This window comes from Gekko japonicus, unplaced genomic scaffold, assembly GCF_001447785.1.
Source record: "Gekko japonicus isolate JY-2015 unplaced genomic scaffold, Gekko_japonicus_V1.1 scaffold450, whole genome shotgun sequence".
Lineage (NCBI taxonomy): Eukaryota > Metazoa > Chordata > Lepidosauria > Squamata > Gekkonidae > Gekko > Gekko japonicus.
Window position 1 is genome coordinate 600,016 of NW_015165843.1, and position 14,579 is coordinate 614,594.

The window sequence follows — 14,579 nt, forward strand, 5'->3', positions numbered from 1 at the left end:
AAAGATGGTGGCAGCTTCAAAAAGCTGTGGTCCAGCAACGCACGGGACTCTCTCCCTCCTCCTTGGTATCATCATGGGAAAAGGAAACCCTCTCCGAAGGGGCGGCCCGGGGGGGAAGTGAGGGGTGAGAGCTGGGTCTGTCCACAAAAAAACAAAGCAGCCAAGCGCTTTGAAAAGCCGCAGGTTGGAACTTGGAAAGGGAGGGTGGGGGGAGAAGAGGTGAGAGAGACAGGCACCAGGGTTGTCATCTAGGGAGGGGACCTGCCAATGGGTCTTGCGCCGTCCGTTGCCCTTCTCGTCTAGCGGTGGTGGCAGGGGGCATCGCTAAGTAGGTGACTCTAGTGTTTTCAACGGCAACCGCTGAAGGGCGGGGGGGGGTGCCTCCTCCGAGCCCCGAGTGCTTTAGTTGACGCGGGGGTTCCTGAAGTTCCGGCCGGCAAAACGGGCCTTGCTCCCCAGCTCCTCTTCGATCCTAAAAAAGGGAAAGGGCAGAAAGAAGCGTTTGAGGAAGGGGAGTCTCATCCCATGACACCGCCACACGAGTAAGTCACTGGGCCATGGGGTCAGGGGACAGGCCAAAGAAAGTGCTTCCTCATACCACCCACACACGTGAAACCTTTGAACCCCAAAGGATGCCATGGTGGGCGGCCACTAGCTTAGATGGCTTCTAGACAGATGACCACCATCAGCAGCCAAAAAGAACCCGCGCTCTACATGGAGCCGCCTTTGGAGAGGGTTTGAAAACGTCCATTGGCACAGGACGCTGCAGCCAGGATGCTGACTGGAGTGGGCCACAGGGACCCTCCAGCCTTGGCCGATCTACAGTGGCTCCCAGTTGGTTTCCAAGCCCAGTTTAAGGTGCTGGTCTTGACCTCCAAAGCCCTGTATGCAGGGGTTATTTCCTGCAGGAGCGCAGCTCCAGCAATAAAGAGCCCAGGGGGCGGGCACATGCAACAAGCCCCACCCCCCGCTCCCAGCAGCCCCAGGCCATGAGGAACAAGAAGCCTCTTTCATTCCTTCTCTCCCCCTCCTTCTCTTTTTTCCCTCCTTCCTTCCTGCACAGATCTGCGCTTTACCCCCCTCCCCCAGCTAGCAATCCAAAACAGTCCAGTGGCACCTTTAAGGCCAAGTCTTATTCAGGTTCAAGCTCTCCCTCCTCTGCGAGGACAGATCTGCACGTGTCCTCCCCCCCATAGCTAGCAATCCAAAACAGTCCCGTGAAGCCTGAGCGGTGGGTGTTGCCTTCCAACACACTTCCGATGTCAGGGGGCGTGGCACATGCAAATGAGTTATGCTAATGAGCTCCCGCACCTCTTTTTCTACGAAATGACCCCTGCCTGTATGTATATGGGTTTGGGATCAATATCCCTGAAAGACCACCTAACCCTTTACGAACGTGCCCCATCCCGATGGTCGTCCTGCTTTGGGTGCCACATCAGGCGGTGGCAAGAGAGGGGCAGGGCCTTCTCAGTCATGGCACCAAAGCTTTGGAACGTCTCCCCAGGGAAACTGGTCCGTCCCCTTCTGCTACAGTCTTCTGGCAGCGGGTGAAGGATTTGTTTTGTTTGGCATGCCTTCAATGACCCCTCCTCCCTATCCAAGGTTTTAATGTTTTATATGTATTTTAACTGTTTTATATATCTATTTCAACTCTCATGGTCCAGTGGTCCAAGTGCTGGAGCAGGACTGGAGAGCCCCAGGTTCTCCAGATTAGAGTCCGCTGCTCTTCACCACTACACCAAACTGGCTGGACGGGGGGGGGGGGGGGGGATATTCTTGGTGCTTGGAGCGGTGGGGGCAACAGTGGGAGGGCTTCTAGTGTCCTGGCCCCACTGCTGGACCTCCTGATGGCCGCTGGTATTTTTGGCCCCTGTGTGACAGAGGGGAATTTCAGACAGACGATATAATCCGGAAGAGGAACGGTTCTCAAACGGTTTCTGATCTGTCATTTCAGACAGAACCATTTTAGAACCAGTTCCCTACCGGAATATATTTGTAATTTCACACACAAACACTTCTGTCCCGTTTAGGAAACGGGGCTGAAGCGTTTCACCTGTCAACCACTCCCAAGTAGTCTTCAGTTTCCTCTCCCAGATCTGATGCACGTTTCCCCACCGTTTTTCGCCCACGTGGGCGATCTCCGGCTTTTTTTTTTTTAACGTTCGCGCTATAGCACTATAACGAAACAGCATTATATCAACCCCATTGGAATGCCTGCAGTGTTGCGTTATAGCATATAGCGCTCTAAAGCAAACGTTCAAAAAAAAAAAAGCTAGAGATCGCCCGTGTGGGCGAAAAACAGCGAGGAAAAAGCGGGAAAAAGCTGTGCAGTCTGAAATGGCAAACCGCTTCAGATCCAGCTCTTTACCGGAAGGGAAAACCATGTGTGAAATATACCGGTTTACTCCACAACGGATCAAAAACGGCTTCAAAATGGGTTAAAAAGGGTAATGTGAAATTCCTCAGAGTGTTGGACTGTTCAACATTGGCTTCTCTTAGGTTCTTATGATTTACGTAAGAGCTGGCCAACCAGTACTGTGCAAACTGGACATCTCTTACAGAAAAGGGTGGGGTGAGGGTGCCGGGCAGGTGCTTTTTACATGTGCTGCAACTGTCTTGAACAATCCTCTCCCCCACGCCATGGGCTCACCACCCAGTTGATGCATAAATCATCAGCTTGCTCCCTCAGTCTCCATATGGGGACTTATCCCTTACCTCAGAAGCTGGTTGTATTTGGCTAGACGTTCAGATCGGCAGGGCGCGCCGGTCTTAATCTGGAAAGAGAAGCAAATCCATCGGTCATGAGAAGCATCAGGGAAAAGGAGTGGGAATCACTTGCAAGGAAAGTCAACCTTTGCCACAAGCACAGACAACGCTAAAAGGGATCAGACACATTTGTGGCAGGTAGCCAACATGGCTCGTCGCCGCTGATAGGTCTAAAGGGAACCTGCACATTCAGAGGCAGTAGATCTCTGAATGCCAGTTCTAAATACGTCGGCCTCTAGCCTCTGTTTTTAGCCCTCCAGATGAACCGGTTCACCACTGTATAAGACGGGATTGCCAGACTAGATGGACTACTGGTTTGATCCAGCAGGTCTCTTCTTATGAAGGCCCTGGTCTCTCTGCCCTGTCATTGGACCTCCAGAGGAACTGGTTGGCCACTGTGTTGGACAGGATGCTGGACGAGATGGACTACTGGTCTGATCCAGCAGAGCTCCGATGTTCTTATGAAGGCCTCGGCCTCTCTGCCCTGTTGTCGGCCCTCCAGAGGAACTAGTTGGCCTCTGTGTGAGATAGGATGCTGGACGAGATGGACCACTGCTCTGATCCAGCAGGGCTCCTTTGACGTTCTTATGTCTTGTGCTAGCATAATACTTTGCGTATTTAGACACATCTCTCACAAGCAGGTAAAACTGCACATGCACATCAAACAAGGTTCTGCAAGGCAAATCCTAACCATTGGAGAAAAAGCTAGCAATTATTTTCTGCGGGGGCACTCGTTACAAGGAATTGTGATCACTTGTGGCTTTTGAGGATAATCTCCCCTCCCAGGAACTTTCTGGAGAACTAAGATGGTTTGAAGCAGCCTCCACAATTTGACAAGGTTACCCCCCATCTTTGTCTGGCTTTGAATAGAACTGTAAAACTAAACCTGTTTATGTTTTATTTACGGTAAAGGTTCTTTGTTACAGAGCTACTTCCCAGGGCTCTTACAAGGATTGCAGTGATATGTATGTGGGTGCTCTGAACACTGAAAATACCAAGCCTTCTCAGTGATGGTCCCTACATGGTGGAACAACGGAAACCCCCCCCCCCCCTTTTATCGCACACAGTTTTCTGATCTTCTACAAGCCGTGGGACACAACCAGTAGGTGAAGAAGGGACCTGTTTTTGTTAAGTTCTCTGTTTTACTGTGATTTTAATCAACGTAACCTGTCTTGAGCTCCTCTCGGAGAAAGCCAGGATAAAAGCATTGCCAACTTTTAAAGAAGTGGGCTTACAGCTGCAAAGTGTGAAATGTAATCTGGAGGAAACCAAGGCCTATTCTACCTTTGATAGCAGGTGGACATGACCATGTTTTCATGCACACAGAAGGATAGAGCCATGCTTGTCGTTCTTCTCCCCTACCAAGCTAGTTGCAGAGGGAAATTTTTGTAGCCACGTTGCCTCTTGCAATCTAGGCTAACTTTAAGAATCAACAGGATTAGTTGTGGGCACTACGGTCGGGGACGCAAGATCTCCTGACAATGCCAGGCCCCAAGGAGGCCAGACTGGCTGCTACCAGGACCAGAGCCTTTTCGGTGGCGGCTCCTACCTGGTGGAATGAGCTCCCGGAGGAGATCCGGGCCCTGCGGGACCTTGCACAGTTCCGCAGGGCCTGCAAGACGGAGCTCTTCCTTTTTTTTTTTTAAGGGGAAGATCAGATTATTCAACAAATAATTATTAATAGTAATCAGGTTCTCTGTAATTTAATAATCAGAGCTAATCAAGTTATCCACAATTAATTTAAGCGTGAATCCGGTTATTAACAATTAATTATTCACAGCATTAGGTTTCCCCACAATAAAAATAATCAAATTATCAACAATTAATTATCAACAGCGATCAGATCCTTATCAATTAATTTTGAGATGCAATTATAAACCTACAGTAAATATAAGTATTAATTTAATGTTTTTAACTAGCTTAAAAAGCGGCAGTGACTAGATCTTGCTATTGTCAAAATGAGCAAAGGTTGAAGACGGAGCTCTTCCGCCAGACGTTTGAGTAGGAGCCACTGTCACTACTGTACCATCACTATCTGGCCCTGGAAGAGAGAACGACAGCGTCACGCGGAACTGATGGCACGGAGTGGGCATACCAGCGTTCAGACGTCATCTTTATGGAAGAACATATGGAACATCTAGAGCACTTAATCATAATGTTGTTATACTGTAATAATGATTTTAAATGGTTTTAATGTGTTTTATGTGTTGGCTTATGCCTGACTGTGAGCTGCCCTGAGCCCACGTTGCGGGGAGGGTGGGCTATAAATTGAATTCATAAATAAATAAATAAAATAGATTATTTATTCACTGACCAAAGATGACAGAACAGGTTAACTATTCAACTGTATTGCATGCAGCAGCCCCACAGAAAAGACACCTGTACGTCAGGTCTATTGCCATAACCTTGTCAACCTCGGTAGTAAAGCGGACCGTCTCATCAATCGAAGCTCCTCTAGTGTATACACAAGAGACGGGGTCTTTTCAGTGGCAGCCCCACAACTGTGGAACAACCTCCCGAGGGAAGTGGGCCTGGCCCCCTCATCTTCAATCTTTAGGACACAGCGGAAGACTATTTTATTTAGGACTGCACTTGGTTAAGTGTAGCAGCAATCCTGCATTGTGATTTTAAATTCTGGTTTTTATGTTTTCAATGTATTTTAGCTTATACGTTTAACCTATGCTTGCAAGCCCCCTTGGGCTCCCATAAGGAAGGCAGGCAGGTAATAAATGTTTTAAATAAATGAATAATTCAGAATGATGCAGTGTTTTCCTTGGATTTACAGAGTTACACCAACTGGATCTGAACTTTGGTCAGGTTGTATTTGCCCACATTTCATTCTTCCCTTTTTGGCAACCGACATTGGTTTTGGCAAAGAGAAGTTCTGTTCGCCTCCCCTCCAGAGTGGAAATTTAAGTAACCCTCAATAACTCCAAATGCATTTCAACTGAGGCATCTTCAGCTTCACCGACCCCTTTCTTCTGTTATCCGCAAAGCTCTTCAAGCTGGGTAGCTCCACAAACTTTGACCACCTCTGAAAGGGGTCCAAGCTGGGCAGCGGTACAGCCTTCCAACTCACCAACCGTTGCACGGAGGACAGAGCAGCCCCCCAAGTTGACCCTCATCCTATGACAGACCCCGGCCCGCCTATCAGAAAACAAAAAGGAACCTGCACAGCGGGAAGGCACCCACCTGTCCAGTGCAGAGCCCAACCACCAGGTCTGCAATGAAGGTGTCCTCGGTCTCTCCGGAGCGGTGACTCACCATCACGCCCCAGCCGTTGGATTGGGCCAGCTTGCAGCTGAAGCAAGAACACATAGGAGAAAGTAAGACGTGTATGCCTTATTTCAAGAAAGTCAGCCGAGCCCCAGAAGTAACTGGCCATCGCATGTAGGAAATCAGTTCCAAGCACCCTATTTGGAAAGGATATGAACATTCGGAAAAGGGAATCTGACATGGTGCTAGAAAGTGGTCTTAAGTTGCAGCCAATTTATGGAGACCCTGTAGGGTTTTAAAGGCAAGAGATTAACAGTGGTGATTTGCCACTGCCCGCCTCCACAGTGACCCTGCACCTCCGGCTCTCCTTGGTGGTCTCCCATCCCATTTTGTGTGTGTGTACGCATGTCTGAAAGTCACGGTTGACTTCTGGCTTGGACATTTAAGAGAGGTGGCTGGATTGCCTACCTCTGCATCCTGGCCCTGGTATTTCTTGGAGGTCTCCCTTCAAAGTACTTGCCCGGGTCATCCAGGTCAGGGCCAGGGAGAGTCACTTCTGCCAAGGACACTGGACCACATATATGCATCCATTCGTCGCCACAGCCTCCCCCAGTCATTTCCCTCCCCCCCTCCCCCAGGAAGACTTACGCCTGGATAGACTCCGTGACGGAACCAATCTGGTTCACTTTGAGCAGCAGACAGTTGCAGGACTTCTCTTCCACGGCTTTGGCAATACGCTTGGGGTTGGTCACGGTCAGGTCGTCCCCGACCACCTGGATGCCCACGCTGGCCGTGAACTTCTTCCAAGCGGCCCAGTCGTCTTGGTCAAAGGGGTCTTCAATGGAAACCACTGAGAAACCGGGAATGAAGCAGAAACCATCACTAAGGACGCTGGCCTGGCGTACCAGACTGGCATGACTTCTTCCATCTAGCTCAGTATTATCAGGCTGGCCATAGCATGCTAAGGAGAGTCTTTCCTGACACCACCCTCTAACAGAGATCATTCCGCTGAAAATGCTAAGGACGCACTCTTCGAAGTAGCTACAGGCCCTTTACGGCCCGCCAACAAACTGGGTTACAAACAGAGCTTGACTTGCAGCTTGGGGTATAGGCGGGCTTCAGGTGGACAGGTCTATCAGTGGCTACAAGCCATGGTGACTGAACGGAACATCAATATTCCAGGTCAGTGAATCTCTGAATCCCAGGGCCTGGAGCCAAGGTCAGGTGAAGGCCTCGGCCTCTCTGCCCTGTTGTTGGCCTTCCAGAGGAACTGGTTGGCCTCTATGTGAGACAGGAAGCTGGACTAGATGGACCACTAGTCTGATCCAGCAGGGCTCTTCTGATGTTCTTATGAAGGCCTTGGTTTCTATGCCCTGTTGTTGGCCTGTCAGAGGAACTGGCTGGTCACTGTGAGACAGGAGGCTGAACCAGATGGACCCTCACTGGTCTGATCCAGCAGGGCTCTTCTGACTTTTTTTTTAAAATACAATACAAGAACTGCCAACTATTTGGATTTCACATGTAAGACAGACCTTTTAGGAGCACGCCATTGCAGGGAGCAATTTGCACATCAGAATGCCCCCTCCCTCCAGAATTCCCTGCTGCCAGTGATGTCTTGACAGCTGACACTCAACAGTAAGGACAGCAGCAAGTACATCTTGACGGCCAACACTCTACAGTAAAGGCGGCAGCAATGGATGACTCTGTACTGCAGGGTCACAAGTGTGTAGTTTGGTGTAGTGGTTAAGTGTGCGGACTCTAATCTAGGAGAACCGGGTTCGATTCCCCCCTCCTCCACTTGCACCTGCTGATGTGACCTTGGGTCAGTCACAAGCTCTGCCACAGCTGTCCTTGAAAAAGAGCAGTTTGTGTCAGAGCTCTCTCAGCCCCACCCACCTCACAGGGTGTCTGTTGTGGGGGGGGGGGAAGGGAAAGGAGTTTGTAAGCCGCTTTGAGACTCCAAGTGAAGGGCGGGGTATAAATCCAATCTCTTCTCTTCTTCTTCTTTTCTAAAGTGGTCTTTACACAGTAGTCACGTCCAGAAGGCCAAAGAACTCCAGGACACTTTGCAATCACACAGAAACACACACAGCCCTCTGCACTCACCTGGGTAGCCCTTGACAAAACCTTTGTAGAGTTCAGCCAGTTGGTCAGGAGTGATGTATCTGCTGGGGTCATCGGGGGACTTGAAGTCCAGGTCGTACTTGCCGTCACGATAGAATTCGGAAGCCGCCACATCCATCCCGATCACGATCTTGTCGGTGTAGCCAGCCTTGCTGATGGCCGTCTTGAGCAGCTCCAGAGCTAGGAAAAAGGGAGAGACAGAGCTGGAACCGCAGACGCTTTTCAAAACTTCTTATCTGTGCTACTTTGGTTGGCACTTTACTTTTGATCTTGGTGAGCAGCTTCAGGTCGGCCCACCAAAGAGAAAGGCACTAAGATTATCAACCTATCAGTTTTATTCTGCTCAACAAGCAGGCGCATGGCTGGGCCGAGAAGCCGGTTTCCGGAATTTAGGCCTCTCTTCTGAGACGGGGAAAAGTTCCTGGACCCCCCATGAGCTCCAACAACACGTACAACTTCTTTGTGAGGTGACAGCGGGAAGACGAAGCACCGTTATTTAGAAAAAGAAAATACAAAGGAAGAAGGCTGGGACTTGGGTTTAAACCAGGGTTCAGAGAACCAAGGCTGCCGCCAAATTGCCCAGTGCTGCATTACTGGCTTGGGGGGGGGGGGGGAGATGAAGAGTAGAGGGGAGCAGTGTTCCCTCTAAGCTGAGTTAGTGTGAGCTAGCTCACGGTTTTTTAGCCTCCAGCTCACACATTTTTGTCTCAGCTCAGGAAGGATGGCTCCAGAGCAAACTAATTTATGCAGTAGCCAAATCACCTGCTCACAATTTTAATGCTGATAGCTCACAAAGTAGAATTTTTGCTCACAAGATTCCACAGAGGGAACATTGGAGGGGAGTGCTCTTTCAGAGGTGGAGAGCAAAGTTGCTTCTTCCTCCACCCCATGAGAAAGAGAAGGAAGGAAGTGCATCATAGACAGGGCTGCCAACTTCCAGGTGACGGCTGGAGACCTCCTGGGATTACAACTGATCTCCAGGCGACAGAGGAGTTTCCCTGGAGAAAACAGCCGCTTTGGAAGGTGGACACTGGGGCATGACACCCCGCCCTCCCCAGGCTCCACCCCCCCCCCAAAATCTCCCAACCCAGAGCTGTCAACCCCTACTCACAGAACATGAAGCTCCCCCCCAAATTGGACCCCAGTTCCAAAGATGACCTTGGTGGCTGGTCTTGGGTTAACCCACTCACTCTCCAGCTCGGCCCCAACACGCCAATTAGGACCCAGGGGACCTGGGTTCGAATCCCCACTCGGATATGAAAGTAGCTAGATGACCTTGGGCGAGTCACTCCCTCAGCCTAACCTACCCCATGGGGTGGTTGTGAGGAGGAAACGGAAGAGGGAAATACCATGTATTTTAACTTGTGCTCCTCGGAGGGAGGGAGGGATGAAAACGCTGAAGGGGGGAATGACAGCAATACTGGGCTACCTTACAGGCAAGGCTCCCTCTCAGCCGCGGAGTCTTGTGAACAAACATTCTACTTTGTGGGCGGCTAGCATTAAAGCTGTGAGCGAGCGATTTGGCTGCTGCATAAATTGCGTTAACTCTGGAGCCCTCCTCCCTGAGCTGAGAGAAAAATCAGTGAGCTGGAGGCTAAAAAACTGTGAGCTAGCTCACACTAACTCAGCTTAGAGGGAACACTGCTTACAAGGCTATAGCAAGAGCTGTTGAAGCAATGCACGTGGCATCCATTTAGTTCCCCCCTCCACAGATTACACTTGCAACCCTTGTGCCCCAAATACTGCAAACGCTTTGATTCAGACCCCGAGAGATTTGCAGGGGGGAAAGGCCAACAGGCACGTTTTGCTTGCTAGCAGCCTGCCAAGACCCACGGCCGGTCTCAGAGGCAAGAGGGAATCTCCAGAGCCCCGCCCAGGGCTGTTCCAGCTGCAGCTTTCCTTGTTCTTCCCAGTAACTAGAAGCTATTTCGGACGGGGACCGTCTGGCTGCCAGAACATCGACGCGCGCGCGCACACACACCCCTTGGCTGGGCCAGGCAGGAAAGGCGACAGGAGCCATTTTTACAGGAGCTCAGCTGGGCTGGGCAGTGTTAAAAATAACCCAGCAGTGGCCATCAGCAGAATTCCACATTGCTCGAAAGCAACTTACCCTCTCCCTACCTTCTGCACCCTCAGCTGCTGATGCAGCACAAGCCCCACCCCTCCACGGCAGATGGGAGGAGTTCACCCCATTCCATCGTTCTGGACAACAGCTGAAGAAACCTGGGAAGGGAGAGTCTCACTGCAGAAGACACAGCGGCTCTCACCCACATACTCCAGGCTCACAAGGAGATGCAACCCCCATTACCGTTTTTTCAGCGCACGGCAAACTCATTACCCCTCTGGCTTCCAGTGCACTGCAAAGCCCGTTACCATCTTGCTTCCAATGCACTGCTTTCTACTTACGTAGTACCATTTTCTGCATTGTTTAACATATGTCTAAAACTTGTTTCAGACTTCTATAACCACAGTCCTCTTAAATTGCTTTTTAGATACCTTGGCCTACTGATTGTATCGACTTGCACAGCATAATCTGCCTTGAGTCTCAGTGAGAAAGCAAACTATAAATAATGCCACTTGAAGCACTGGTATGGAAATACTTCTAAGTCAAATTTGTAACAGGTGGGAAGGAGTCAGTGCTTGGCTTGATTCTTCGGCATCATGGACACGACCTGAGCCAATTTACCATGCTTCTCGAATCCTGCACCAGGGGACGCTACAGACAAACTCACAGTGCTAGCTGAGAACACCCCATCAACTCACCACCCCTCCTCTGCCCTGGCCTTCTCTTACCTTCCTTGTTCTCCAAGATGTTGGGAGCGAAACCACCTTCATCCCCCACGTTGGTTGCATCCTTCCCATACTTCTCCTTGATGACGTTCTTCAGGTTGTGGTACACCTCGGCACCGATGCGCATGGCCTCCTTGAAGTTCTCGGCCCCAACAGGGAGGATCATGAACTCCTGCATGGCCAGCTTGTTCCCAGCATGGGAGCCCCCGTTGATGACATTGAAGGCCTGGAGAGTGCGAAGGCCACAAGGAGAGAGAGGGAAGGCCCAAGGTGTGTTTAGCGAGCTCTAGGAATGACTGCAGCGGTCCAGCAGAATCTCTTCCGCAGCTCCACAGGCCAAGTGGGGACTTGAACCTGATTTCCTCCGTCTGGCACACTAACCCCTGCACCCGCCCCCAGCGCCATTATTTAAAACATGTTTATTCCCAGGTGTGAGCTTTTGCGTGCAAGGCCCACTTTTTTAGTTACACGGGAATGGCAGATGAGGTTCTAAACTCAAGACTGGGATTTAACAGCAAATTAATGTGTAACACGATGATGCTTTAAGTTAGGCAAAGCGAAAAACTAAATAACAGTAAATAATAAATAAATAAATAAATAGCAGGTCTGCTATTGTGACATGTTTATTGCTTTACAACGGTTGGCCTTATAAGCCTTAATTTGTTATTTAGTTTTTCGCTTTGCATCATTCACGCGGTTGACTACCCGGATCTATTTAAAGCATGTTTATGCCGCCTTTCTGTCCACTTACAATCAGGGGGTCTAAAACGTTTGCGCAACTAAAAATATAGTTTAAATTATTCAATTAAAAACACAAACACTAGAAAGGAGGGCTAGTCATTGTTATCGGGGGGGGGGGGGAAGCCCAGGCAAAACAAAAAAGCCCCCGCCCCTAAGGCAAAGGCCCCAAGACAGAAGCGTCCCCCAGAGAGGGAATTCCAAAGCTTGGGTGCCGTGACCAAGAAGGCACTTTCTGGGGCTGTCACCCATTTAGCCTCAGATGGCGGGAGCCACCGAAGCCGGGCTCCTGAAGGTGACCAGAGGGTATGGGCAAGTTCCTACGGAACAAGGCGGTCCTTAAGCTATTAAAGGTTCCATGGAAAGTAAATCAAAGTATCTCGAGTAGTTATACTGAAAGAAAGCGCATCCCACTCTGCTGGTTGCATTCACATGGGGGGCCTTAAAATGGCATACTTCCGCCATAGCTGTAGCCTGGAATGGTACAGCCAACTTGGTCTAATGGCTAGGAGTGCAGACTCTAATCTGGGAGAACCGGGTTGGATTCCCCACTCCTCCTCCACATGCAGCTGCTGGTGTGACCTTGGGTCAGTCACAAGTTCTCTCAGAGCTGTTCTCTCACGGACAGTTCTCAAAAAAGCTCTCTCAGCGCCACCTACCTCCAGGGTGTCTGTTGTGGGGAGAGGAAAGGAAGGAGATTGTAAGCTTCGGGTAGTGAAAGGCAGGGTATAAATCCAGAGGTATAAATCCAATCTCCTCCTCTTCTACTACTGTCTGCTCTACACACTCGCACCAACTCTTTCTACTGCCTGCCTAGACCAGGCCTCATCCCCGGCACAGCACAAAGGAAACTTACAGGGACTGGCAGAATGACTTCCTGGTTCCCAGCCAAGTCGGCGATGTGGCGGTACAAGGGGACGCCCTTCTCTGCGGCACCGGCTTTGCACACGGCCAAGGAGACACCCAGGATGGCATTAGCACCAAACTTGGCTGAAATGGGAAAAGGGAGGACAGACCTTTTGCCCGCTGTGTTCACAGAAGTGGCATTCCCTTAGAGGGGGAATGCTTCTTCCAAGACAGCCAGCATGCACCACCTAAAAAAACCCAACAACAAAGGAAGTACTCTTCCGGTCATGAAAATGTTTCATTCATAACCCCTTTGGGCAGACTCAACTGAAATGCACCCCACTGGTTGGCTAAGAGAGGGGTTTAACGTCTTTGCACAGAAAAGAATTCTAGGAAATGTGGCTGGTAGAAGGGGGAGAAGCTTTATTCCCCCAGCAGCAGCGGCAAGAAGAGCTCCAACCCGCTGAGACAAGAGGCTCTTTTTCCCCCATCAAACCCCAGGAGAAAGACCTGCAGCCACGCGACCGGTACTCACACTTGTTCTCGGACCCATCCATATCCAGCATCAGCTTGTCAATCTTCTCCTGCTCCATGACGCTTATGTTCTGCGGGGGGGGGGGGGGGGGGAGAGAGAAGCGGGATCACCAGCGGGGAAGGCACCCGCGTCTCCACACCGTGTCGCGATTCAAGTCCACCTTCCGGGGCTCACCCTGGCCTGGAGCCGCTCACCTCAATCTCAGCCTTCGTTCTCTTTTCAGGACTTGATGAAGACCGCTCGGCTAAATGGGACTGCCTGAGCTGGGTTCCTGACCCCCTGGGATCTAATTACCAGAAACTGCCATAAAGGTAATGGTAACCAAACGCATCCCCCTTTTTTGGGCATTTCTGTATTTTATGAGCGTGTGTGTTAGTGTGTGCACGTGCACCAGGAAGTCATGGAGACCTCTGGTGACTGACCCCTACTGGGGGCCTGGAGGCTGAATAAGGTGGCTGAATAAAGCCTGCCCCTGCCTCTCCACTGCTGGTATTCCTAGGAGGTCTCCTGTTCAAGTCCTTGCCAGAGTCGACCCTGCTTAGCTTCCAAGATCTGACAAGATCTGGCTTGCCTGGGCTATCCAAGTCAGGGCAAACACGTCCCTTTTTAAAGTCCAGTTGTCCTTTCGATGAGAAGCAAATTAGAGATCTGGTCAAGGACAGCTGACTTCTGTTTTCTCAAGCGGAACTACTCTCTTCTGTGAACACATACTGGATTTGCATTCCGCCACACATACTGGATTTGCATTCCGCCACACACGCTGGCCTTTCCTAGCCCTAGGTTGGCCAAGCACTCAGCTCTACAGCATGTGCACTTGGGGTGCAGGGGCCTTGAGCACACTATTCAAAGCGCTACCTGAACTGCTATGAGAGCCCATGCGACTACCTGTGTTAAACGCCCACTATTAAAATGGCAACGCTCTCCGCGAACGAGAAGTTTAAATATTTAGCCTCATCTAAATTAAAATGTTATAGGGCCACTGGGAAGGCTGCAACCTGGCCTGGGGGGGGGGGGCTAACCCAGTCCTGTGTCTTCAGCAGCTGGCCCTCGGGTAAACTCTCACCTGCTAACCACCTGCATATCCACCTAGTAGTAAGGGTACGTGAGCTAGTAACAGAGCAGGACTGCCACGTTTAGCCGGATCAGTCAAAAGCCCCTTGGAGAGACTTTTTAAAAGGTGGTCTCAAAGTAAAAGAGCAAAAGACAGAAGGACTTGTAAAAACTGCAGATGGTGGGCAGTATTCCGGAAGAAGCATCCCCTTCCTGTCTTGTACGGAAGAGAATGCCTCTTCCCAAACAGTGCATTGGCCTCACCCAAACCAGTGATACCCAACACAGCACCCAAGCAAAAAGTTTTTTTAAAAAAATCTGTAAGGCAGATTGAGCTGTAAACTCTCACGCAACTAACAGTCTGAATTTGTTTCATCAAGCAATGGCTGTAGCAAAAAAAAAAAAAAGGACCTGCTTTTGTTCCAATGAAACTCTCAATCCTTCTGGCAGTGTGCTTGTGGAATTATTACACCATTCACACATCTTTCTTACATTTTCTGCAACACTCAGGAAT

The 14,579-nt window shown here is 50.2% G+C and overlaps 1 protein-coding gene across 3 annotated transcripts in view; it reads right to left on the minus strand.

Moving 5' to 3' along the window:
* Positions 1–251: 251 nt before the first annotated feature.
* ENO1 (enolase 1, (alpha)) overlaps positions 252–14,579 on the minus strand; it is a 32,403-nt gene continuing 18,075 nt past the window's right edge. For all 3 annotated transcript variants that reach the window (XM_015411033.1, XM_015411035.1, XM_015411034.1), the window contains exons 5-12: positions 13,016–13,085; positions 12,491–12,624; positions 10,900–11,122; positions 8,089–8,286; positions 6,631–6,832; positions 5,959–6,067; positions 2,716–2,774; positions 252–472 (exon numbers count right to left, since the gene is read on the minus strand). In XM_015411033.1, coding sequence (XP_015266519.1) covers positions 403–472; positions 2,716–2,774; positions 5,959–6,067; positions 6,631–6,832; positions 8,089–8,286; positions 10,900–11,122; positions 12,491–12,624; positions 13,016–13,085 — 1,065 coding nt within the window. In that variant the 3' untranslated portion in view covers positions 252–402. The remainder of the gene's footprint in view (positions 473–2,715; positions 2,775–5,958; positions 6,068–6,630; positions 6,833–8,088; positions 8,287–10,899; positions 11,123–12,490; positions 12,625–13,015; positions 13,086–14,579) is intronic.